This window comes from Lytechinus pictus, unplaced genomic scaffold, assembly GCF_037042905.1.
Source record: "Lytechinus pictus isolate F3 Inbred unplaced genomic scaffold, Lp3.0 scaffold_26, whole genome shotgun sequence".
Classification (NCBI taxonomy): domain Eukaryota; kingdom Metazoa; phylum Echinodermata; class Echinoidea; order Temnopleuroida; family Toxopneustidae; genus Lytechinus; species Lytechinus pictus.
The window spans coordinates 362,545-390,484 of NW_026974146.1; the positions used below are offsets into that span (position 1 = coordinate 362,545).

Sequence of the window (27,940 nt, forward strand, 5' to 3'; positions counted from 1 at the left end):
GGGGGGGGGTATTTGGGATTTATTATGATGGGGCATCAAATCTAGATTGATTTCTGTACAGTTCCCGAAAAGGAATCAATTTTCAATGTTAATTAATGCAAATTTATGCACAATTTCTGCAAATACATGTATGTGTTAAACACATCAACTATCATATATCGAGGTTTTAAACCAAGGGACGAGCACAACACTATGCATATGAGGCACTGTTACACAATTCATTCATTATGGTGACTTTCCATGAGACCAGAGGAGGGTATCATGTTTAAAATGCAAATTTATGCAAATTATAAATCCTGTGTATACCCCTTTCACAATTAAAAAACCTAAATCATATGGAAAAGATAAACTAGTATTTCATCTTTTTTTCAAAGCAATTCAAGAGGTCAGATTTCTTTCCCAAGTAGAGTTTTCCCCTGTCAGAAAGAGGAGGGTATATGGATGGTTCTCATGTCAGAAAAAGCTGTCCATGTCTGCCCCTCTGACAACTATGTACATTTTTTTAGAACAGGGACACATCAGATTTGAGCAAAGAGACCTGATCCTTCTTTTTCTGTCGTCCCTAGGTTGACGGTGACCTGAATAATTTTAGTGATATTTCTTAATTGGCTTATGAATTGATCTCTATCACTAAAACTAGGGTAACACCAAAACTGAATTCTCCCAATCAATTTCAGACCAAATCAGAGTCGAATCGGTCTGGAACAGGTCCCGAATCAGAGCTATTGACTTCCCAAAATAATTGTCCAAATGCCTCTCCAAATTCAACCGAATTCCATCATCCGAATACATCCCGAATGTGGCTCGAATAAAATTTGTCGTGGCCAAATTTTGGAGGATATTCGTTTTGAACATTTCAAGACAAGCAGAATCTCTCCACGAGTGTTCTTGTATATGGGGAGGGAGAACAGAATAGAACCGGATCCTTCCGAATTGATTCCAGGAGCTCCCCGTATCGGAGACGAATAAGTACCGAATCCAGTCCATTTTGGGCAGAAGTGGTCCGAATTTGTTTGGGAGAATTTGGTTTTGGTGTAACCCTTGCATAAAACTAGGGTTAGAACGGAACTGAATCAGCTGCGAATCCATCCATATACACGTATTCGGGTGGTTTCAGGAATATTCTGTATTGCCTTCGTAAATGCGAGAAAATTCGGGAACATTCGCTGAGAAATTCAGCTCATTTTGAAATGTTCAAAACCAGCCGAATACCCTCCAGAATATTCCCGAATGTGACCACAACAAATTTCATTCGGGCCACATTTGGGATGTAATCGGGCGACATTCGGTTTGATTAGGGGAGGCATTTGGAGTTTTCTGGGCAGTTTCGGACCTATTTGTATCATTCTGGGCACAACTGTCCCGAACCATCCGAGCTCGGTGCATTTGTTCTGATTCGGGTCCACATTCAGGCCATCGTTCGGCTGTAATCAGAGATATCGGGTCATATTATTTTGGGTGGATTTTGGACATGCTTGGGTCGATTCTTGCCACTATTCGTGTTGGCATTCTGTTTTTTGGGGATGACCAAAATTGATTTGGTCAATTCTTGGCGATTCTGCGCTGAATCTGGACATATTCCGGACCCATTCTTCTCTATTTGGGGGAACTCCTCTAATCCATCTGAATCAGGCCATAATCGGGCAGAATCAGTCCGAATTTATTTGGGAGAATTTGGTTTTGGTGTAAACCTAGCTTAAACCAGGACTGACGTGATGTATTCTAGAGACTGTACTTTGGTTATCATCAGAATGCTTTGCAGAGTGTTTACCACAGCTGCATCCTATTCTGGTTTGTCGTCTAGAAACGGATTTCCTACTTAAAACATGGGTTACACCGGAACCAAATCAGCTGCAAATCCATCCGAATACACATAAGGATGAATTCTCGAGCACTCTGTTCTACCCTCCCGAATGCAGGAATATTCAGGAGGGATTAGGGAACATTCTTGGAGGAATTCGGCACGTTATGAAAATGTTCAAAACCAGCCAAATACCTCCAAAATACTCCCGAATGTGGCTACGACAAATTCCATTCGGGCCACATTCGGGATGTATTCCAAGGGAATTTGGTTGGATTTTGGGAGGCATTTGGGGTATTCTGGGAAGACCTATTGGTATCAGTCGTAGAGTAAAGGTCCGACTCTTGCCTTCCCATATCGTACGAATCATTACTCGAATACAAAAAAGAATATAGACGAGTGAGACGAATTGGCCAGAAAATAGAAAAATGGCATCCGAATAGCTGTTGAATCGGTAAATTATAGCCCATTTCGAAAGAATCTGGCGTATTTTCTGGAAATTTGGTGGCGTACTTGGCGAATTCGGGCATAATCGTTAAGATTCGGGTCATTATTCAGGTCGTCATTTGGCGATAATCAGAGGATTTGGGCTAAATTCAGCTCGAATTGTAACTGTTGGGGTTGCATACAGCTTTATGCGGGACAGTCAATATTGATTCGGGTAAATTCTTGGGGATTCTGCTCTGATACGGGACTTGTTCTAGACCTAATCGTCTCTAATTCAGTGAGCAACCCGAATCAGAGACGAATAGGTTGCGCATCCACCGAATTCATCCGAATCAGGCCATATTCGGGAAGAATCAGTCCAAATTGATGAGGGAGAATTTGATTCTCATGTAACCCTGGTTGAAGTATAGTCTCGATCAGACTCATTGCTTGCTGCTTGAATTATATCTTGGTTTACAATCCCTCCTCACGGTGAAGCTGCAGATTTTTATATTTACTGAAAATCATTACTTTACATCCCAACAAATTAATTACAATATAGGATAGGTCTCTAGCCGAAAGGAGATAGTAATAATGTACAGATTTATAGAATATGCCTACGTATACATTGCCCATGATGTGATTATTACACAACTTGAAAGAGATTTTTGGACACCATTTTGTTTCCCAAACGACTGAAAATTTGCTTAACTGTGATCCATATATACTTTATAGCTATTGAGAAAATCAGACTTTAACTGACAGATAGTACATGGCTATATATCTCCGTATACATGGGGTGTCTCCAAAGTTTTGAATTTTCCTGTCAATATATTGCTCACCCCCCCTTGCTCCGACTGGATTTACGCCAGTGTGTAGGGAGTGAGAATGGGGGACAGGATTTAAAATGGACACCCGTTCAAAGAGGGCTCTGTTTCTCTTAAGATAAATTTGCATCAAATTTGCTTCAATAAGCAGCACTTACTATTTATACAGAATTATTTCCATTAGCAGAAATAATTAGCAAAATAGCATAAGTTTTTAAATAATTGCTAATTTACATAAATTAGCATATTTTGCATGAAGACGGGATTTTCAATAGCACGTTTGATAGGGAAAATTAAAGCTATCGATCTGAAAGAGATTTTCTTTAAGTTTGGTTTCTTTTTACTCCTTTATACTAATTTTTACTATTCATGCATAAATTAACTGCTAATTTACATAAATTAACATACTTTTGCATGAAAACAAAATTTTCAATTTGTTCTGTGGGAAACATTAAAGCTATTGACCTGATAGAGACTTTTCTATAGTTTGGTATCTTTTTATTAACTTTTATTAATTAATTTCTATTGGCATATGGCTTCATGCATAAATTACTGCTAATTTACATAAATTAGCATATCTTTGCATGAAGATGCAATTTTCAACACCATGTTATGTGGGGAAAAATGAAGCTATTGACGTAATAGTGACATAGGGAAAGTTTGGTGCTTTTGTAAACTCTGTCCCCAAAACTACAAATTATGGGCCTATAAGGCCCCTGACTAATACATATAAATTAGTATTGCACAAAAAGCTGTTTTATGATCAATTTAAATACAACTATTGTATTCCTTGTACATTTAAACTAGTATCTTTAAAAAAAAATTTATGAACAATTTAGGTACAACTATTGCATTCCTCAAATGAATTTAGTATTGTAAAAAAGCTGTTCAAGACCTTTTCAAGTACATATTGTATACCTTATATAAATTAATTACTATTGGATGAAGCAGATTCATGATAAAATAAAAATAACATAGGATTTGTATAACGCATGTATCCACCTTGCTAGGTGCTCAAGGCACTCCTATATTACCCCGGCTAAGCTAGTCTACCGATTGTGATGCACACAGCTTTTTGATGAATTACTTCCTGCCAGTACCCATTTACCTCACCTGGGTTGAGTGCAGCACAGTGTGGATAAATTTCTTGCTGAAGGAAAACACGCCATGGCTAGGATTCGAACCCACGACCCTGTTTGAAAGGCGAGAGTCAGAACCACTAGACCACGACGCGATCAGTTTAAGTACAATCATTATGTTCCTCATAATTATGAATTAGTACTGTAAATAGTTATTTCATTTACATGACCAGTTTAGGTACAATTATCGTATGCCTGGAGCATATTTCTACAAAAGCCATTTCATGACCATTTAGGTACAATTACCTTAATAAGTTTAATAATTCACCTACCATACATATATGTACTCTCTGAGTGCTTGTTGGAATGAATGAAGATCCTTCTGAGGCTTTCCATTGAACATGAAATTTCCTTCACTGATCTGAGGGAAAGAACCCTGAAAGAATAGAAGCATCATTGGAAATAATAATTCACCAAATCATTTCTTTATTTTCATTTTCATAATGCTCAAATTTGAATCATGCATAGAATATACCTTTCTTATTTTATTTAAATATTATATAGGTCATATCAGGCGCGGATTCTGAGTTGGACTTTTACAGGGGGCTGATTAATGCAAGCGAAGGTTGCCAACACTTACAAAGCGTGCTCCCTAGGGGGGGAGGATGCAGGGAGGGGGAATTTCCCCCCTTGTGTGCCGAGCACGAAGTTTTTGATATATCCTCAAATTCAAATCAACAGAAGACGTCTCTTGCGTCTCTAGAAGAAAATTGAAACGAGGCCAATTTTGAAAATAGTGATGAGAAAGAGAACAGGAGGAAGATCTGAGAACAAAGAGAAATACATGTAGAGAGAGAGAGAGAGCGAAGAGACAGACAATGCAACATAAATATACAAGTATTTTTCACAATAAAATTACCCAATATGACAATCTAGTGTTTTGTGTTGCTTTTATACTGTTATGTATCCTCTTAAATTTCTTGATTGTTTTTGTCTAAAAATTGACCATCTGAAATTCATGGAAAACTATATCAAAGTACTTCAGTATTTCCTTGCCTTGAGTTTTCAACAATTAATCTTTGCTTTCATTGTACATGTAGAAAACAAATACAATTTACATGTATAACCTATGACCTACTTTCAAGAACTGAACTTGCCATGACACTTCACATCCTTTATCATTAAAAGAATTGACCTTCTGTGTTATTTGACACATTGTTTTAATACTGTATCAATCATTTTCTTGCTTTAAAACCCGGTACTCCATTGGTCTGATGGAATTAAATGCATCAACTTTTGCAAGTTATAATCATTTTGAACTTGATAATAAATACATTTATTTGTTTTTTTTAATGAAAGTTTTAATCTGCAAGTTTCGAGCATTCAGCAATTACATTAAAATTGAACTTTCTGTTTCTCAATAAATAAAACAAACCAATGCTTATGCATGGAATTTGCCTGATGCAAATTCACATAAATTTTCAAATTACCTTCATCTTTTAATAATGATAAACAGAAGCTGATCCAGCTTTTCACCAATGGGGGGGGGGGGAAACATTTTCCTGATCGGGCTCAAAATTGATTTTTGTTAGTTTCTTCGCTATATTCTTATAAAACAACATAAATCTATCATAATCTCATAAGCCCTATTTTAAAAAGAGTGAGCGCGAAGTGCGAGCTAAAATTTTTGAAATTTAATGTATTATGTCCTTAAAGGAGAATGAAACCCTTGAAACCAGCTGAATCCATATCAAAGAGAAAAAGCAAAGAAACATATTGTTGAAAGTTTGAGGAAGATTGAATGAATAATAAGAAAGTTATGAGCACTTGAATATTGAGATCACTAATGCCATGTAGATCCTCCCATTGGCAATGCGGCCAAGATCTGTGATGTCACACACGTACAACCCCCTCATTACTTTAGTACTTATTTCACTTATATTCTCACTTTTATAGAGTCTATCACAAGGTGAGGTGTTCTCTTTATGAGAGGACAAGTACAGAGATTTCACAACATTATATCATTGATGAATCGTTTGTCATATGATTAGAATGAGCAAAAAGAGATGTTTTGGGGTATATTTTCAGTGTCCAAAAGGGGAGAGTTGTTCATCTGTGACATCATAGATCTTGGTCGCATTGCCAATTGGAGGAACTCCATAGCATTAGTGATCTCGACATTCAAATGCTCATAACTCTTCTATTGCTAGTCCTATTTTACTCAAACTTTTGTTGATCTTATTCTTTGATTTTTGTGCTTTCACAAAAGCTAACTTGCTCCAAGAGTTTCATTCTCCTTTAATATTGAACATTCTGAGTGCAATGTTTTTGATCCTGAACAAGATGAGTATGTAACTATAGGTCTATAATTACTGCAGGTGCGAGCAGAAATTTTTTTTACATTCCGACCTAAAAAATTGACGTTTGAAGCACTTTTTGTAACCAGGAACAGGATAAAACCAAATATTGCGAGCGCGCGTACGGAAAAATTGAGATTTAGCGGGATGCTCTATTCATGTTTTATAAAGAACTGCATATCTCAATAAGGTTCAAGGTTTATTCATATGAACATTTCACATTTTCAACAAAATCAACAACTCAATACAAACAGTAGTATTATACAATACAAATTATCATAGAAAAGCATAAATAAATATCATAAAATATGAAATGTATACCTAATAGAAAAATGACGACGAAAGAAACTGAGAGATGTAGATCATAAGAGGGAGCCAAAAGTAAAAGCAGAGCTTGTTGGTTGAAGGCTCCAAGAATATGCAGTGAAAGTCCCATAAAAATATCAATACGACAAGAAAAATAGAGGAATGAATAAAAGAGCAACAAAAAGTATAAAACAAAAGTGGGGGATACACAAATACATAAGTAATGAGTAAAATAATAAGTGTAAAAGCAACAAATTTGATCAGAGCCTGTAGGAGCATGAAAATAACTATTGCTAAGAGTGGCAAAACAGTAATGATAATAACAGTAGTAGTAATGATAATAATAATGGAAGTCAATGATCAATGGTATCAGGGAGTAATGAGCGGAACTTGGGACGGTAAGGGGGCAACAAGGGAGGGGGGCACTCAAGTAATACCTTGGTCACATTTGCTCTATCGCGGCCGTATGGCGAGTCGAAAACAGCCGTTTTATTAATTTTAATTCAAACCACCTATATGTAAGAGTAGGTACCACCACATAATAGATTCACATCCGATCAAGATGACCAAAGATACCTGGGCCGGGGGGCATGACTTCCAAGGATATGACAACCCACGCGCAACAGAGATAAAGGAGCAATGAGAAAATAAAACATAAAATTAATTCAGGATAAACTACTAGAGCAAATGGAATGAGGCTATAACTGATATATAGATACACAACTGTGTTCATACTAAGAATAGTCCTTGAGAAGATGTTTCAGCTTTCGTCGAAAGACATATATTGAGGGTGATATAAACATGCGTGCGCATGTTTTAGATTTAGACCTAAAAATCTGTGCATTCTAAATACATTTTTTATCATGGAAATCAATAATGCAAGCTGAAAATATTTCATACTCTGATCTGAAAAAGGATCAATTAGCACTATTTCAAGCACTGTGTAGGAAAAATCTGAGGTGGATATGGACCGCACTTTAAATGATGCAAGAGTGAAGCTTATATTTTTATAATTATCATTTTGACCTAGAAACGGGACAATCTAAGGATATTTTGTCATCATACAAAAATTATGACTAACACATATCTTCCTACTCCTCTTCCTTAGCGCGAGATAAGACTTGTTGATATTCCTTTCTGAAAAAGGGACAATTTGATTATTAAGAATTCATGAAAGTGTTGTTATCTTATTCATTCATCTAATAACCCTAATGAGAGTGCAAAATTTGTTGATATTAAGGCCTGAAAACTGGACATTTTAGCACTTTTGTAATTATGAATAGGATGCCTGGGTTAATATATTTTTAACAATTAATGTGAGCACAAATCGCAAGCTGAAATTTTTGATAAAACGTAAGGAAAATGGGATTTTAAGTAATTTGTTATAGAATTAAAATAGAGTTATACATTACTCACCAATCAAAATGTATGTATGATATCATTGCTTACTTGCTTTCTAATGAGGAAAAGATTGTTCATGCCTTGATATAACAACTTGACTTGGGAAATACTCCGATAATACATTACTCACACTGCCTCAAATTCAACTAATAGGGCATTATATGCCTCTTGACAAATATTAGAATGTTGCTATCACATGGTTTCCTACCTTCTCAACACAATCCTCATACATTATGTCCTTAAAGAACTGCACCAATTATTTATGAGTGAAAACACCATAATAAAATCAAGATTCATCATCAATGAGTCCATTCACAGTATAAAAATATTTGATAAATGTAATTGTCTTTTCTAGATAATTAGTCGATAAATATATATAAACTCTTCCTTTCACATTCAGCATTTTCCGCGAATGGGTGGGGTCCCAACATTTTTTGCATGTGAATTTGCAACCGTTCAGCAATTCAAGAAAAAAGGAAAAGCATCCCAAGTACCCAACACGTATTCTTGCACCCGAATCTCACATCAAGAGGGGTACAGGCCTATACATAGCATGATGTGCAGAGCCTTTCATGTGGAGTAACTACCGGTACATCACTTGACAAATGTGTGACTGTAGTTCAACTAAACTATTCAAGATTAAACTTGAGCACATCTTTTCAATTCATAGTGCATTACAATATCTAACAATATAGTAATGGTAATTTAAATTATTAAATCACTTTTTATGATTCTCATCATTTCATCAAACATGATGATTTAAAAATTCCACCACTCTTTCCTATCCTTACTCCTCCATCTTTCTTTTTCTCAATATCTAATACTCTCCAATTCATATTATGACTCTTCTCTTTCTTTACACCTCTATCATTCTATTCAACTATTATTAGATAAACTTTGCATCATCAATCCTTTTTTCCATAGTAAACTTTTATAAAGTATAAATTTAAAGTTAACTGCGATATGTTTTCCTTTCTAAGACTCATAAGTAATGACCCTAAATGCACTTAAAGAAGAATATGCCCTAACTGATTAAATTATGTTCCTTATGAAAAGAAATAGTGAGTGGATGACATCATCAGCCACCTCATTTGCATACTGACCAGGATGTGCATATAACTGTTTTGTGAAATTAAGCGAAACTTTAAAATGTCATAACTTTCTTATTTTACATCCGATTTTGATGAAATCTTCAGTGTTATGCTTGTTGGATTTTTCTGTTTTTATTCAAATCAAGTTTTGGTTGGGGTGGTCTTGTCCTTTAAATTATGTTTATTAATATCTGAATAAGACACCTAGATGTCAGTGAGGGCAATAGCAATTAATAATAAAAAATCCTGATATCTTGAAGCAATGTAAATAGAGCTCACAATGTTCTCTAAACTAAAGGTTTCTAAAGGTTTGATGGTTTATTTGATAAAATATCAAATCTATCTTTAATATGAAAATAAACAATGTTTAATAAATGTACACAGTAATTCCTAACATTTAACCCCGGGGGGGGGGGGGGGGGGGGGGGCACTCGACCAAAAAAGTGGTAGGGGTGTGCCGCGGGCGAGGCAAAAAACGGGGGCCTTGGAGCGGGCTTATTGTGAAAAGGAGGGTCCTCGGAACGGGCTTCGGAACTACAAATGTTTGTGAAAACGGGGGTCCTCGGAATGGATCTCTGTATCTCTGTGAGTGCGTATGAACGGGCAATCGTGCATGACGCATCTAGCGCGGCCTCCGCCGTGGTGCGCTCGCGCTTAGGCGATGGTCGAAAAGCGCTCTACGGCCGCTTTTCACCAAAATTGTAGCAGATCAATGCGACCGGAACGGCGTAACGAAAAATATGCGAAGCTTTGGAGCGGATTTCTTGCTTCTTTTTTCTCGATAAGAAGGAAATGCTATGCCTTGGAGCGGCTTTCTTTGTTCCTTTTCTTAATAAGACAAAAATGCTATGCCGTGGAACGGAAATTTGAGTGTAAAAATGGGGGTCCCCTCCGCGGCACATACCCACTATGCATTATATAGGATAGAGTCTCACTTTCTTAAGTTTTATTTTTCATCCCAATTGTTTATATTCACTATGTAAATGTAAGTGTCAGGGAGATTCCCTAAAATGTGTACAAGCCATTCACATTTGTTATCATGTTAATTACATTCATGTAAATGCTCCCCTCGACTATTTCTGACTTTGGTAGACTAGAAGGTCAAGTACGCAATAATTGCAAACATCTAGACAAATGGAATGTAACTTACTTTCTGGAGTTTACTGGTTGGTATAGCATAATTGATTGCACCATTAGTTCAACATGAATAGCTCCATGCATTAAAACAGATCATGTATAGTGATTGTCTTTTGTAGAAAAATAATGAATATTTTTCTTTTACAAAGTTCACAATTTTGAAAATTCTACAAATAGTTCCTTTCTCTAAAAAATATTGGATTTCATTCTAATTTCTATTCAGCATTATTAATTGAAGTCGATGGTGTATAACATCCAGGAAGTACATGTAGGACTGTGATTCATTTAGGGCACTAAATTAATCTAGAATACAATATTTAATTATGTTTAACCTTAATATAACCATCAGAGACAAGCACTACATGTAATTTTTGCAGACTGTTCATTGCAACATTTGATACTGGGTAAATTTCCATTTCTTTGCTAGACCTACAAATTTTGCTCCTCGTAGTTACCAAACAGAATTAATAAACTATTTGAAATTGATATTCAAATACAAAGGTAGAAAACTATCCTGTACTAACACTTCAATCCAATTAGCAGCCTGTCAATATCCACTATTCTATTTCAAACAGAATTCATTGAATGACCATTCATAAATCATTATATCCTATAAAGCAAAATAAACAAAGCAAACAAGCAAAACACACAAACACCCATAACCAATGCATAACATAGTATAATAACTCAATGTTATTAATGTCAGTAATATTTGGCATAATACACAGTGCTTCTGCTAGGTCACTGGATGAGATTGTTGAAAAGTCTCATGTATTCAACACACAAACATATTTCTTTCATTACACACATAAGATTTAAAATCAAAACAACATTACAACTATTCATTTTTAATATAAATCTATTAATTATGTGTACTATAGAGCCATTGAGATGTATATTCTACAGATATATGTCATCAGACACCAACTCACTAAACATAGGTTGAGCAGGACAAAAACATATTTATTGTCTTGCCAACAGATACATGTATATGTAAAGTTGGTTGATAAACATTAATTTGAAACTGATGTCAAGTTGAAAGGCAGGTATTTATCTTCTACAATATGTGAGTCAGCAAGAAAACAGTATGTTCATATTCATATCCATTTTCCATTCCAGCTTTTACCCTGCATACCATCTCAATCTAAACCACCTGGTCATTGTTCATTTCATCCTATTGTTATGTTCCATGTATACATTCAATGTAGCTCTCACTGTACTGTATACATTGTATGTATCATGGTCAATATCACTCTCATACACATACCACATGCACCTCTGATATTCAATGATCTACTTTCTCTCCCACCTTTTTGAAGCTGATATTTCTCTTTATATCGTCCATGTATACCAATTTTATTACGAGATGTCTAGTCAAAATCACAGACGGACATAAATGTAAACAATTCCTTATTTCTGCATCAACGATAACCAAACACTTGATGATATGACAATTTTTCAATTACAGCATACCTGTGCATTAGAGCCAAATTTCCAAAACATTTACTCATCTAGTCTCCTTTATTAATAAACACTCTCAAACAATCTATCTAAATAGTATAAAAATATGTTCTTTAACATATTTAACACAATATAAAAAAATTAGATAGACATGTTTTCATTATTCCATGTTTTCAAACATGTTATGAGTATAAAGTAGAAGCAAGCATACCTTCAAGGTTGAAGCCTTCTCATTCAATTGAGAACAGAACTCCTGGTAACAAACTCCTCTCAGTATCAGGTTAGTCAGGTTAGGTAGGAAGCATAAAGCTTCTACTAGGTGATGTGAAGAGGCTGATGATAGAGACTCATCATCCCAAATCTGAAGAGTATGGACCTACATGTGTACAAACATTGATCATTAAACATACATGTACATATCAGATGGTATGATCATGCTGTAATGCTTCAAGTTAAACTGGTTCAAAAATGTGTTGATAATTAGGCTAATGTTTGCATCACAACATAACATTTTAGCATCCATACCTGATTAGGCTTCACAGCTTTTCTGTTGATGTGTATTTTGTTTACAAAAGACATTTTAATACCTATGAATTTTGAAAGAAGGAATTATTACAGGTAATCTCTGTACCCTGATTCTACATTATAGCATCACTTTCAGCAATTTCTAAGATATCACAAAAATGATCAATTTAAGATCATACATGTGAAGACCATAATAATCTCATATACTCTGTGATATGTTTGTTACTTCATATTTGTATTCTATTTTCAGTAACCTTTTACCCTGCATACCATCTCAATCTAAACCACCTGGTCATTGTTCATTTCATCCTATTGTTATGTTCCATGTATACACTCAATGTAGCTCTCACTGTACTGTATACATTGTATGTATCATGGTCAATATCACTCTCATACACATACCACATGCACCTCTGATATTCAATTATCTAATTTCTCTCTTAACTTGTTAAAGCTGATATTTCTCTTTTTATCTTCCATGTATACCTATTTTATGAAGAAATGTCTGGTCAAAATCACAGACGGACATAGTTGAAAACAATTCCTTATCTCTGCATCAACGATAACCAAACACTTGAGGATATGACAATTTTTCAATTACAGCATACCTGTGCATTAGAGCCAAATTTCCAAAACATTTACTCATCTAGTCTCCTTTATTAATAAACACTCCTAAATAGTAGTAAAAAATATGTTCTTTTATAATGTATTTAACACAATAAAATTAGACTTTTTTTTCTTCATTATTCCATGTTTTCAAACATGGTGTGAGAATAAAGTAGAAGCAAGCATACCTTCAAGGTTGAAGCCTTCTCATTCAGATGAGAACAGAACACCTCCTCGTCACAAACTCCATCTAGTATCAGGTTAGTCAGGTTAGGTAGGGAGCATAAAGCTTCTACTAGGTGATGTGAAGAGGCTGATGATAGAGGCTTATCATTCCAAATCTGAAGAGTATGGACCTACATGTGTACAAACATTGATCATTAAACATACATGTACATATCAGATGGTATGATCATGCTGTAATGCTTCAAGTTAAACTGGTTCAAAAATGTGTTGATAAGGCTAATGTTTGGATATGTATTTCACAACATAACATTTTAGCATCCATACCTGATAAGGTTTCACAGCTTTTCTGTTGAAGTAAATGTTCAGTAACCTTTTACCCTGCATACCATCTCAATCTAAACCACCTGGTCATTGTTCATTTCATCCTATTGTTATGTTCCATGTATACACTCAATGTAGCTCTCAATGTACTGTATACATTGTATGTATCATGGTCAATATCACTCTCATACACATACCACATGTACCTCTGATATTCAATTATCTACTTTCTCTCCCACCTTTTTGAAGCTGATATTTCTCTTTATATCTTCCATGTTTAGTATCATATTAGAGATGACTAGGAAGAATCACATATGGATAAAGTTAAAAAGGTTTCCATGTTTCTACATCAATCATAACCAAACACTTGAAGATATGACAATTTCTCAATTACAGCATACCTGTGCATTAGAACCAAATTTGAAAAAGAAATCTCATCTAGTCTCCTTTATTCATAAACACTCTCAAACAATATTTCTAAGTAGCTTGAAATGTGTTCTTTAATGTATTTAACACAATAAAATTAGATAAACACTTTTTCACTATTCCAAGTTTTCCAAACATGATGTGAGAATAAAGTAAAGGCAGACATACCTTCAAGGTTGAAGCCTTCTCATTCAGATGAGAACAGAACTCCTGGTCATAAACTCCTCTCAGTATCAGGTTAGTCAGGTTAGGTAGGGAGCATAAAGCTTCTACTAGGTGATGTGAAGAGGCTGATGATAGAGGCGCATAACTCTCAATCTGAAGAGTATGGACCTACATGTGTACAAACATTGATCATTAAACATACATGTACATATCAGATGGTATAATCATGCTGTAAGAAGGAATTATTACAGGTAATCTCTGTACCCTTATTCTACATTACAGCATCACTTTCAACAATTTCTGAGATATCACAAAAATGATCAATTTAAGATCATACATGTTAAGACCATAATTATCTCAGATACTCTGTGATATGTTTGTTACTTCATATTTGTATTCTATTTTCAGTAACCTTTTACCCTACATACCATCTCAATCTAAACCACCTGGTCATTGTTCATTTCATCCTATTGTTATGTTCCATGTATACACTCAATGTAGCTCTCACTGTACTGTATACATTGTATGTATCATGGTCAATATCACTCTCATACACATACCACATGCACCTCTGATATTCAATGATCTACTTTCTCTCCCACCTTTTTGAAGCTGATATTTCTCTTTATATCTTCCATGTGTATTATCATATTAGAGATGACTAGGAAGAATCACATATGGATAAAGTTAAAAAGGTTTCCATATGTCAACATCAACCATTACCAAACACTTGAAGATATGACAATTTCTCAATTACAGCATACCTGTGCATTAGAGCCAAATTTCCAAAACATTTACTCATCTAGTCTCCTTTATTAATAATCACTCCTAAATAGTATGAAAATATGTTCTTTAATGTATTTAACATAATAAAATTAGATAATTTTTTTTTTCATTATTCCATGTTTTCAAGCATGGTGTGGGTATAAAGTAGAGGTGGATATACCTTCAAGGTTGAAGCCTTCTCACTCAGATGAGAACATAACTCCTGGTCATAAACTCCTCTCAGTATCAGGTTAGTCAGGTTAGGTAGGAAGCATAAAGCTTCTACTAGGTGATGTGAAGAGGCTGATGATAGAGGCTTATAATTCTCAATCTGAAGAGTATGGACCTACATGTGTACAAACATTGATCATTAAACATACATGTACATATCAGATGGTATGATAATGCTGTAATGCTTCAAGTTAAACTGGTTCAAAAATATGTTGATAATGCAAATGTATGCATCGATGTATTTCACATCATAACATTTTAGCATCCATACCTGTTTAGGCTTTACAGCTTTCTGTTGAGGTGTATTATGTTTAAGGACTAAACAATTTTAATAGTATATGAATCTTGAAAGAAGGAATTAGTACAGGTAATATCTGTACCCTTATTCAACATTATACATGTAGCATCACTTTCAACAATTTCTGAGATATCACAAAAATGATCAATTTAAGATCATACATGTTAAGACCATAATTATCTCAGATACTCTGTGATATGTTTGTTACTTCATATTTGTATTCTATTTTCAGTAACCTTTTACCCTGCATACCATCTCAATCTAAACCACCTGGTCATTGTTCATTTCATCCTATTGTTATGTTTCATGTATACACTCAATGTAGCTCTCACTGTACTGTATACATTGTATGTATCATGGTCAATATCACTCTCATACACATACCACATGCACCTCTGATATTCAATGATCTACTTTCTCTCCCACCTTTTTAAAGCTGATATTTCTCTTTATATCTTCCATGTGTATTATCATATTAGAGATGACTAGGAAGAATCACATATGGATAAAGTTAAAAAGGTTTCCATGTTTCGACATCAATCATAACCAAACACTTGAAGATATGACAAATTTGTCAATTACAGCATACTTGTGCATTAGAACCAAATTTGAAAAAGAAATCTCATCTAGTCTCCTTTATTTATAAACACTCTCAAACAATATTTCTAAGTAGCATGAAATATGTTCTTTAATGTATTTAACACAATAAAATTATATAAACACTTTTTCACTATTCCAAGTTTTCCAAACATGATGTGAGAATAAAGTAAAGGCAGACATACCTTCAAGGTTGAAGCCTTCTCATTCAGATGAGAACAGAACTCCTCCTTGTCACAAACTCCTCTCAGTGTCAGGTTAGTCAGGTTAGGTAGGGAGCATAAAGCTTCTACTAGGTGATGTGAAGAGGCTGATGATAGAGGCTCGTAATTCCAAATCTCAAGAGTATGGACCTACATGTGTACAAACATCGATCATCAAACATACATGTACATATCAGATGGTATGATCATGTTGTAATGCTTCAAGTTAAACTGGTTCAAAAATATGTTGATAATGCAAATGTACAGTGTATGCATTGATGTATTTCACAACATAACATTTTAGCATCCATACCTGTTTAGGCTTTACAGCTTTCTGTTGAGGTGTATTATGTTTAAGGACTAAACAATTTTAATAGTATATGAATCTTGAAAGAAGGAATTATTACAGGTAGTATCTGTACCCTTATTCAACATTATACATGTAGCATCACTTTCAACAATTTCTGAGATTTCATGAAAATGATTAATTTAAAAGATCATACATAAGACCATAATAATCCCAGATACTCTATATGTTTGTTACTCCATATTTGTATTCTATTTTCAGTAACCTTTTACCCTGCATACCATCTCAATCTAAACCACCTGGTCATTGTTCATTTCATCCTATTGTTATGTTCCATGTATACACTCAATGTAGCTCTCACTGTACTGTATACATTGTATGTATCATGGTCAATATCACTCTCATACACATACCACATGCACCTCTGATATTCAATGATTTACTTTCTCTCCCACCTTTTTGAAGCTGATATTTCTCTTTATATCTTCCATGTGTATTATCATATTAGAGATGACTAGGAAGAATCACGTACATGTAGGGATAAAGTTAAAAAGGTTTCCATGTTTCGACATCATAACCAAACACTTGAAGATAATGAATTGACAATTTCTCAATTACATGTAGAGCCAATTTTCCGAAACATTTACTCATCTAGTCTCCTTCATTTGTAAACACTCTCAAACAATATACATGTATCTAAGTAGCATAAAATATGTTCTTTAATGTATTTAACACAATAAAATTAGATAAACACTTTTTTCAATATTCCAAGTTTTCCTAACATGATGTGAGAATAAAGTAGAGGCAGACATACCTTCAAGGTTGAAGCCTTCTCATTCAGAAGAGAACATAACTCCTCCTTGTCCCAAACTCCTCTCAGTATCAGGTTAGTCAGATTAGGTAGGGAGCATAAAGCTTCTACTAGGTGATGTGAAGAGGCTGATGATAGAGGCTTATAACTCTCAATCTGAAGAGTATGGACCTACATGTGTACAAACATTGATCATTAAACATACATGTACATATCAGATGGTATGATCATGTTGTAATGCTTCAAGTTATACTGGTTCAAAAATGTGTTGATAAGGCTAATGTTTGCATCACAACATAACATTTTAGCATCCATACCTGATTAGGCTTTATAGCTTTTTTCTGTTGATGTGTATTTTGTTTACAAAAGACATTTCAATACCTATGAATTTTGAAAGAAGGAATTATTACAGGTTATCTCTGTACCCTTATTCAACATTATAGCATCACTTTCAACAATTTCTGAGATATCACAAAACTGATAAATTTAAGATCATACATAAGACCATAATAATCTCAGATACTCTGTGATAAGTTTGTTACTTCATATTTGTATTCTATTTTTAGTAACCTTTTACCCTACATACCATCTCAATCTAAACCACCTGGTCATTGTTCATTTCATCCTATTGTTATGTTCCATGTATACACTCAATGTAGCTCTCACTGTAATGTATACATTCTATGTATCATGGTCATTATCATTCTCATACACATACCACATGTACCTCTGATATTCAATGATCTACTTTCTCTCCCACATTTTTGAAGCTGATATTTCTCTTTATATCTTCCATGTGTATTATCATATTAGAGATGACTAGGAAGAATTACATATGGATAAAGTTTAAAAGGTTTCCATGTTTCAACATCAACGATAACCAAACACTTGATGATATGACAATTTCTCAATTACAGCATACCTGTGCATTAGAGCCAAATTTCCAAAACATTTACTCATCTAGTCTCCTTTATTAATAATCACTCCTAAATAGTATGAAAATATGTTCTTTAATGTATTTAACATAATAAAATTAGATAATTTTTTTTTTCATTATTCCATGTTTTCAAGCATGGTGTGGGTATAAAGTAGAGGTGGATATACCTTCAAGGTTGAAGCCTTCTCACTCAGATGAGAACAGAACTCCTGGTCATAAACTCCTCTCAGTATCAGGTCAGTCAGGTTAGGTAGGAAGCATAAAGCTTCAACTAGGTGATGTGAAGAGGCTGATGATAGAGGCTTATCATTCCTAATCACAAGAGTATGGACCTAAATGTGTACAAACATTGATCATTAAACATACATGTACATATCAGATGGTATGATAATGCTGTAATGCTTCAAGTTAAACTGGTTCAAAAATATGTTGATAATGCAAATGTATGCATTGATGTATTTCACAACATAACATTTTAGCATCCATACCTGTTTAGGCTTTACAGCTTTCTGTTGAGGTGTATTATGTTTAAGGACTAAACAATTTTAATAGTATATGAATCTTGAAAGAAGGAATTAGTACAGGTAATATCTGTACCCTTATTCAACATTAGGGGAAGACGGGGTAAGTTGAGCATAGGGGCAAGTTGAGCCACCGCCCCCAGGCCAATAATGAATTAGTTAGACATTATGGTGGTGTCATGTATTGATGACCCATTACATAACCCTTAACCCCACCACATTGTTTTCAACTTTGAAACAAAAAGTACTTTTTAGAGGGAAAAATACAAATTTCAGCCAAAAAAGTAAAAAAGGGTGTGAAATAGATAAGTATTTTTTACACACACACTTTTTTACATATAATAAAGCATATGAACAACATTGTCAGTCCAGGTATGGATCTTCATTCTTGTCACAGTTTTTTACATGATGGATACATAAGAAATGTGTCGATGCGAAATTATCGCATTAAGTTCGGACTGGGGTAAGTTGAGCCAGCAAACATGGGGCAAGTTGAGCCATGGTAATTCTTATGGTAATGTAAATGAAAACACAATCAAACCTTAAAAAGCCATCGATATGCAGGCAAAAAAGAGCAAATTCACATGACAGTTCTTTTACTTTTAGAGAATGTTAGTATTTTTAGAGAATTAGCAAGTGAAAAGACTTTAAATAAAAAATTGACATGCTGGTTCTTCCCGCGTACATTTTGTACATAGTTTTTGTGGCTCAACTTACCCTCGAAGGTGGCACAACTTACCCCACAGATGGGGCAAGTTGTGCCACTTGACATCGTTTTTTTCAAAGGTCACAACGACTTTCAGTGTGGGGGTAGAAAGTTGAATATAGGTGAAAAAGATTTCCCAATAATCATATTTAAAGGCAAGGTACTTATTTCTACAATATTATTAGTCATATCAATTCTATCATGCAAAATGCAAAAAGTGTCACAACTTACCCCGCCTTCCCCTATACATGTAGCATCACTTTCAACAATTTCTGAGATGGTTGATGTTGAAACATGGAAACCTTTTAAACTTTATCCATATGTAATTCTTCCTAGTCATCTCTAATATGATAATACACATGGAAGATATAAAGAGAAATATCAGCTTCAAAAATGTGGGAGAGAAAGTAGATCATTGAATATCAGAGGTACATGTGGTATGTGTATGAGAGTGATAATGACCATGATACATAGAATGTATACATTACAGTGAGAGCTACATTAGGGCCGTCTCCACCATCCCGAGTTTTCAAATTAGCGCGCTATTTCTGATCCGGCAAATTATCCCGATCTGAAAAATCTCGAGATTGTTTGCAGTGGAGACGCAATTATCGCGCTAGTTCGTAGGATTAATCTCGAGATTGCAATCCCAAGTCAACTCGGGTTTATTTGCAAAATAGCGTGCTATTTTACGAATTATCCCGCTAATTCGTAGGTGCAGACGCACTCGAGATTGGACTCGGGTTAATTTATTCATGACGTCAGTCCATAATGCAATTCGTGTTCCACTTCCGCCTTGGTCAAAACATAAACACGTGCGAAAGTCTATTGTATACACGCAAATAGACATTATCGCGAATAGCGTTTATCAATTCCCCAATCAACAACGATGGTGTCCCAACAGTGAATGGATTTTGGGAGAGACCAGACCTATGGATATGGGGGAGGCGCTCATTTATCGACGATGGTCATAGTCAATAACAACACTGACAGCAGTGTCATCGTATTGGCCTTCGCAAAATGTGAGCAAATAGCATTCTTTCCTCCTCCTTTTCTCTCTCCCTCTCTCTCTGTCGTTGCCTCCTTCTCCAACATCATATTTAACGAACAATACATCACTTCTTCACTCGCTGAGCGCGGCTGAGCTGAGAGGATTGTTGCATAATACTTGTCGAATTTGGCGAAAGTGCTAGAGAAAAGAGTAGCCTACATGTATTTGATTGCATATCGCGGGAAGTTATTCAAAAGCGCGGGCCGTTGAAACTCCAAGATCCGAAAGTGCGCATGCTCGGAATATTGGGCTTGTTGCCTCGCTCGAGCAGGAATCGCTCTTCTTGCGATGGTGGAGACGGGGTTTCTTGAATCTCGAGATTAATCGCGAAGAGGGCCGATCGGGCTAGAATCTCGAGATTGAGCAAACTCGGGATGGTGCAGCACCGCCTATTGAGTGTATACATGAAACATAACAATAGGATGAAATGAACAATGACCAGGTGGTTTAGATTGAGATGGTATGCAGGGTAAAAGGTTACTGAAAATAGAATACAAATTATATGGAGTAACAAACATATCACAGAGTATCTGAGATTATTATGGTCTTCACATGTATGATCTTTTAAATTAATAATTTTCATGATATCTCATAATTGTTAAAAGTGATGCTGTAATGGAGAATAAGGGTACAAAGATAACCTGTAATCATTCCTTCTTTCAAAATTTATAGGTATTAAAAATGTGTAGTCCTTTAACAAAATACACCTCAACATGCAGAAAAGATGTGAAGCCTAAACATGTATGGATGATAAAATGTTATGTTGTGAAATACATCTATGAATACATTAGCCTTATCAACACATTTTTGAACCAGTTTAACTTGAAGCATTACAGCATGATCATACCATCTGATATGTACTGTATGTTTGATGATCAATGTTTGTACACATGTAGGTCCATACTCTTAAGATTTTGAATAATAAGCCTCTATCATCAGCCTCTTCACATCACCTAGTAGAAGCTTTATGCTCCCTACCTAACCTGACTAACCTGATACTGATAGGAGTTTGTGAAGAGGAGTTCTGTTCTTATCTGAATGAGAAGGCTTCAACCTTGAAGGTATGTCTGCCTCTACTTTATTCTCACATCATGTATATAATTTTATTGTGTTAAATACATTAAAGAACATATTTCATGCTACTTAGAAATATTGTTTGAGAGTGTTTATAAATAAAGGAGACTAGATGAGATTTCTTTTTCAAATTTGGTTCTAATGCACAGGTATGCTGTAATTGAGAAATTGTCATAGCTTCAAGTGTTTGGTTATGGTTGATGTTGAAACATGGAATCCTTTTAAACTTTATCCATATGTAATTCTTCCTAGTCATCTCTAATATGATAATAAACATGGAAGATATAAAGAGAAATATCAGATTCAAAAAGGTGGGAGAGAAAGTAGATCATTGAATATCAGAGGTGCATGTGGTATGTGTATGAGAGTGATATTGACCATGATACATACAATGTATACAGTACAGTGAGAGCTACATTGAGTGTATACATGGAACATAACAATAGGATGAAATGAACAATGACCAGGTGGTTTAGATTGAGATGGTATGCAGGGTAAAAGGTTACTGAAAATAGAATACAAATATGAAGTAACAAACTTATCACAGAGTATCTGGGATTATTATGGTCTTATGTATGATCTTAAATTTATCAGTTTTGTGATATCTCAGAAATTGTTGAAAGTGATGCTATAATGTTGAATAAGGGTACAGAGATAACCTGTAATAATTCCTTCTTTCAAAATTCATAGGTATTGAAATGTCTTTTGTAAACAAAATACACATCAACAGAAAAGCTATAAAGCCTAATCAGGTATGGATGCTAAAATGTTATGTTGTGATGCAAACATTAGCCTTATCAACACATTTTTGAACCAGTATAACTTGAAGCATTACAACATGATCATACCATCTGATATGTACATGTATGTTTAATGATCAATGTTTGTACACATGTAGGTCCATACTCTTGATATTGAGAGTTATAAGCCGCTATCATCAGCCTCTTCACATCACCTAGTAGAAGCTTTATGCTCCCTACCTAACCTGACTAACCTGATACTGAGTGGAGTTTGGGACAAGGAGGAGTTATGTTCTCATCTGAATGAGAAGGCTTCAACCTTGAAGGTACATGTATGTCTGCCTCTACTTTATTCTCACATCATGTTAGGAAAACTTGGAATATTGAAAAAAGTGTTTATCTAATTTTATTGTGTTAAATACATTAAAGAACATATTTTATGCTACTTAGATACATGTATATTGTTTGAGAGTGTTTACAAATGAAGGAGACTAGATGAGTAAATGTTTCGGAAAATTGGCTCTACATGTAATTGAGAAATTGTCAATTCATTATCTTCAAGTGTTTGGTTATGATGTCGAAACATGGAAACCTTTTTAACTTTATCCCTACATGTACGTGATTCTTCCTAGTCATCTCTAATATGATAATACACATGGAAGATATAAAGAGAAATATCAGCTTCAAAAAGGTGGGAGAGAAAGTAGATCATTGAAAATCAGAGGTGCATGTGGTATGTGTATGAGAGTGATATAAACACTCTCAAACAATATTTCTAAGTAGCATGAAATATGTTCTTTAATGTATTTAACACAATAAAATTATATAAACACTTTTTCACTATTCCAAGTTTTCCTAACATGATGTGAGAATAAAGTAGAGGCAGACATACCTTCAAGGTTGAAGCCTTCTCATTCAGAAGAGAACAGAACTCCTCCTTGTCCCAAACTCCTCTCAGTATCAGGTTAGTCAGATTAGGTAGGGAGCATAAAGCTTCTACTAGGTGATGTGAAGAGGCTGATGATAGAGGCTTATAACTCTCAATCTGAAGAGTATGGACCTACATGTGTACAAACATTGATCATCAAACATACAGTACATATCAGATGGTATGATCATGCTGTAATGCTTCAAGTTAAACTGGTTCAAAAATGTGTTGATAAGGCTAATGTATTCATAGATGTATTTCACAACATAACATTTTATCATCCATACATGTTTAGGCTTCACATCTTTTCTGCATGTTGAGGTGTATTTTGTTAAAGGACTACACATTTTTAATACCTATAAATTTTGAAAGAAGGAATTATTACAGGTTATCTTTGTACCCTTATTCTCCATTACAGCATCACTTTTAACAATTATGAGATATCATGAAAATTATTAATTTAAAAGATCATACATGTGAAGACCATAATAATCTCAGATACTCTGTGATATGTTTGTTACTCCATATAATTTGTATTCTATTTTCAGTAACCTTTTACCCTGCATACCATCTCAATCTAAACCACCTGGTCATTGTTCATTTCATCCTATTGTTATGTTTCATGTATACACTCAATAGGCGGTGCTGCACCATCCCGAGTTTGCTCAATCTCGAGATTCTAGCCCGATCGGCCCTCTTCGCGATTAATCTCGAGATTCAAGAAACCCCGTCTCCACCATCGCAAGAAGAGCGATTCCTGCTCGAGCGAGGCAACAAGCCCAATATTCCGAGCATGCGCACTTTCGGATCTTGGAGTTTCAACGGCCCGCGCTTTTGAATAACTTCCCGCGATATGCAATCAAATACATGTAGGCTACTCTTTTCTCTAGCACTTTCGCCAAATTCGACAAGTATTATGCAACAATCCTCTCAGCTCAGCCGCGCTCAGCGAGTGAAGAAGTGATGTATTGTTCGTTAAATATGATGTTGGAGAAGGAGGCAACGACAGAGAGAGAGGGAGAGAGAAAAGGAGGAGGAAAGAATGCTATTTGCTCACATTTTGCGAAGGCCAATACGATGACACTGCTGTCAGTGTTGTTATTGACTATGACCATCGTCGATAAATGAGCGCCTGCCCCATATCCATAGGTCTGGTCTCTCCCAAAATCCATTCACTGTTGGGACACCATCGTTGTTGATTGGGGAATTGATAAACGCTATTCGCGATAATGTCTATTTGCGTGTATACAATAGACTTTCGCACGTGTTTATGTTTTGACCAAGGCGGAAGTGGAACACGAATTGCATTATGGACTGACGTCATGAATAAATTACCCCGAGTCCAATCTCGAGTGCGTCTGCACCTACGAATTAGCGGGATAATTCGTAAAATAGCACGCTATTTTGCAAATAAACCCGAGTTGACTTGGGATTGCAATCTCGAGATTAATCCTACGAACTAGCGCGATAATTGCGTCTCCACTGCAAACAATCTCGAGATTTTTCAGATCGGGATAATTTGCCGGATCAGAAATAGCGCGCTAATTTAAAAACTCGGGATGGTGGAGACGGCCCTGATGTAGCTCTCACTGTAATGTATACATTCTATGTATCATGGTCATTATCACTCTCATACACATACCACATGTACCTCTGATATTCAATGATCTACTTTCTCTCCCACATTTTTGAAGCTGATATTTCTCTTTATATCTTCCATGTGTATTATCATATTAGAGATGACTAGGAAGAATTACATATGGATAAAGTTTAAAAGGTTTCCATGTTTCAACATCAACCATAACCAAACACTTGAAGATATGACAATTTCTCAATTACAGCATACCTGTGCATTAGAACCAAATTTGAAAAAGAAATCTCATCTAGTCTCCTTTATTTATAAACACTCTCAAACAATATTTCTAAGTAGCATGAAATATGTTCTTTAATGTATTTAACACAATAAAATTATATAAACACTTTTTCACTATTCCAAGTTTTCCTAACATGATGTGAGAATAAAGTAGAGGCAGACATACCTTCAAGGTTGAAGCCTTCTCATTCAGATAAGAACAGAACTCCTCCTGGTCATAAACTCTGCTCAGTATCAGGTTAGTAAGGTTAGGTAGGGAGCATAAAGCTTCTACTAGGTGATGTGAAGAGGCTGATGATAGAGGCTTATCATTCCAAATCTCAAGAGTATGGACCTACATGTGTACAAACATTGATCATCAAACATACAGTACATATCAGATGGTATGATCATGCTGTAATGCTTCAAGTTAAACTGGTTCAAAAATGTGTTGATAAGGCTAATGTATTCATAGATGTATTTCACAACATAACATTTTAGCATCCATACATGTTTAGGCTTCACATCTTTTCTGTTGAGGTGTATTTTGTTAAAGGACTACACATTTTTAATACCTATAAATTTTGAAAGAATGAATTATTACAGGTAATCTACATGTATGTACCATTATTCTCCATTACAGCATCACTTTTAACAATTATGAGATATCATGAAAATGATTAATTTAAGAGTATACATGTGAAGACCATAATAATCTCAGATACTCTATGATATGTTTGTTACTTCATATTTATATTCTATTTTCAGTAACCTTTTACCCTGCATACCATCTCAATCCAAACCACCTGGTCATTGTTTATTTCATCATATTGTTATGTTCCATGTATACACTCAATAGGCGGTGCTGCACCATCCCAAGTTTGCTCAATCTCGAGATTTTAGCCCGATCGGCCCACTTCGCGATTAATCTCGAGATTCAAGAAACCCAGTCTGCACCATCGCAAGACAGCGATTCCTGCTCGAGCGAGGCAACAAACCCGATATTCCGAGCATGCGCACTTTCGGATCTTGGAGTTTCAACGGCCCGCGCTTTTGAATAACTTCCCGCGATATGCAAGCAATGTACTCCTTTCACTAGCACTTCGCCGAATTCGACAGGTGTTATGCAACAATCCTCTCAGCTCAGCGAGTGAAGAAGTGATGTATTCTTCGTTAAATATGATGGCGGAGTAGGAGGCAACGATAGAGAGGGAGAGAGAGGGAGAGAGAGGGATAGAAGGAGGAAAGAAATGCTATTTGCTCACATTTTGCGAAGGAATAAGACGACACTGCTGTCAGTGTTGTTATTGAATATGACCATCGTCGATGAGCGCCTCCCCCTTCGGTCTGGTCTCTCCCAAAATCCATTCACTGGTGGGACACCATCGTTGCTGATTAGGCAATTGATGAACGCTATTCGCGATAAATCTATTCGCATGTATAAAGTTGACTTTCGCACGTGTTTATGTTTTGACCAAGGCGGAAGTGGAACGCGAATTGCATTATGGACTGACGTCATGAATAAATTACCCCGAGTCCAATCTCGAGTGCGTCTGCACCTACGAATTAGCGGGATAATTCATAAAATAGCGCGCTATTTTGCAAATAAACCCGAGTTGACTTGGGATTGCAATCTCGAGATTAATCCTACGAACTAGCGCGATAATTGTGTCTCCACTGCAAACTATCTTGAGATTTTTCAGATCGAGATAATTTGCCCGATCAGAAATAGCGCGCTAATTTGAAAACTCGGGATGGTGCAGACGGCCCTAATGTAGCTCTCATTGTACTGTATACATTGTATGTATCATGGTCAATATCACTCTCATACACATACCACATGCACCTCTGATATTCAATGATCTACTTTCTCTCCCACCTTTTTTAAGCTGATATTTCTCTTTATACCTTCCATGTGTATTATCATAAGAGATGACTAGGAAGAATCACATATGGATAAAGTTAAAAAGGTTTCCTTGTTTCGACATCAACCATAACCAAACACTTGAAGCTATGACAATTTCTCAATTACAGCATACATGTGCATTAGAACCAAATAAAAAAAAAATCATCTAGTCTCCTATATTTATAAACTCTCAAACAATACATCTAAATAGTATTAAAAGATATGTTCTCTAGTGTGTTTAACACTATAAAAAAACACTGCATTGTTCCATATTTTCAAACATGTTATATGTATAAAGTAGAAGCAAACATACCTTCAAGGTTGAAGCCTTCTCGTTCAGATGAGAAAAGAACTCCTGGCGAATAACTGTTAGTGTCAGGTGAGTCAGGTTAGGTAGGAAGCATAAAGCTTCTACTAGGTGATGTGAAGAGGCTGATGGTAGAGACTCATCAATCATAATCTTAAGAGTATGGACCTACATATATACAAACATAAACATACATATCAGATGGTATGATCATGCAGTAAAACTGGTTCATAGATATGAGTTAAAAGGCCTAATGTATGCATCATATTATAAATATTGATTTATTACATAGCATAATTTTGTTAGATAGCTTTTCTGTTTAAGTGCATGTATTTTGTTAATTCTAATACCTCTCAATGTTGAAAGAATGTAATATAATAGGTTATTTTCAAAATCAATTATCTCAGTTATGGAGTGTTGGCTATCATGATATATAACCTACAGTTTTCTTAAAACACATGTAATGTATGACTACAAGTTTCCCCAAATCCTGTAATTCATTCTACATGAACCATCACTTTTCTATGCAAATAACTTTCTCTGGCCTAAGCCAATACAGATCAATGTAAACTAATCACAATTTCTGAACAT

At 35.3% G+C, this 27,940-nt stretch overlaps 1 protein-coding gene across 1 annotated transcript; it reads right to left on the minus strand.

Moving 5' to 3' along the window:
- On the minus strand, positions 1–27,499 carry LOC129283249 (uncharacterized). The gene is made up of 11 exons (XM_064115314.1): positions 27,356–27,499; positions 25,324–25,491; positions 23,249–23,416; positions 18,432–18,596; positions 17,331–17,498; positions 16,192–16,359; positions 15,062–15,226; positions 14,119–14,283; positions 13,206–13,373; positions 12,098–12,262; positions 1–4,569 (listed from the first exon to the last, which is right to left on the minus strand). The coding sequence occupies exons 1-11, from the start codon at positions 27,497–27,499 to the stop codon at positions 4,462–4,464; spliced, it is 1,752 nt and encodes a 583-aa protein (XP_063971384.1). The 3' UTR covers positions 1–4,461.
- Between the last annotated feature and the right edge of the window lie 441 nt (positions 27,500–27,940).

What these genes read in the sequence shown, in the direction of transcription:
- LOC129283249 (XM_064115314.1), bottom strand. Translation starts at nt 27,499, where the DNA reads ATGATTGATGAGTCTCTACCATCAGCCTCTTCACATCACCTAGTAGAA. An exon ending in AGAAGGCTTCAACCTTGAAG is followed by an intron (nt 14,284 to 15,061) that starts GTATATCCACCT and finishes GTACACATGTAG; the next exon opens with GTCCATACTCTTCAGATTGA. An exon ending in AGAAGGCTTCAACCTTGAAG is followed by an intron (nt 12,263 to 13,205) that starts GTATGCTTGCTT and finishes GTACACATGTAG; the next exon opens with GTCCATACTCTTCAGATTTG.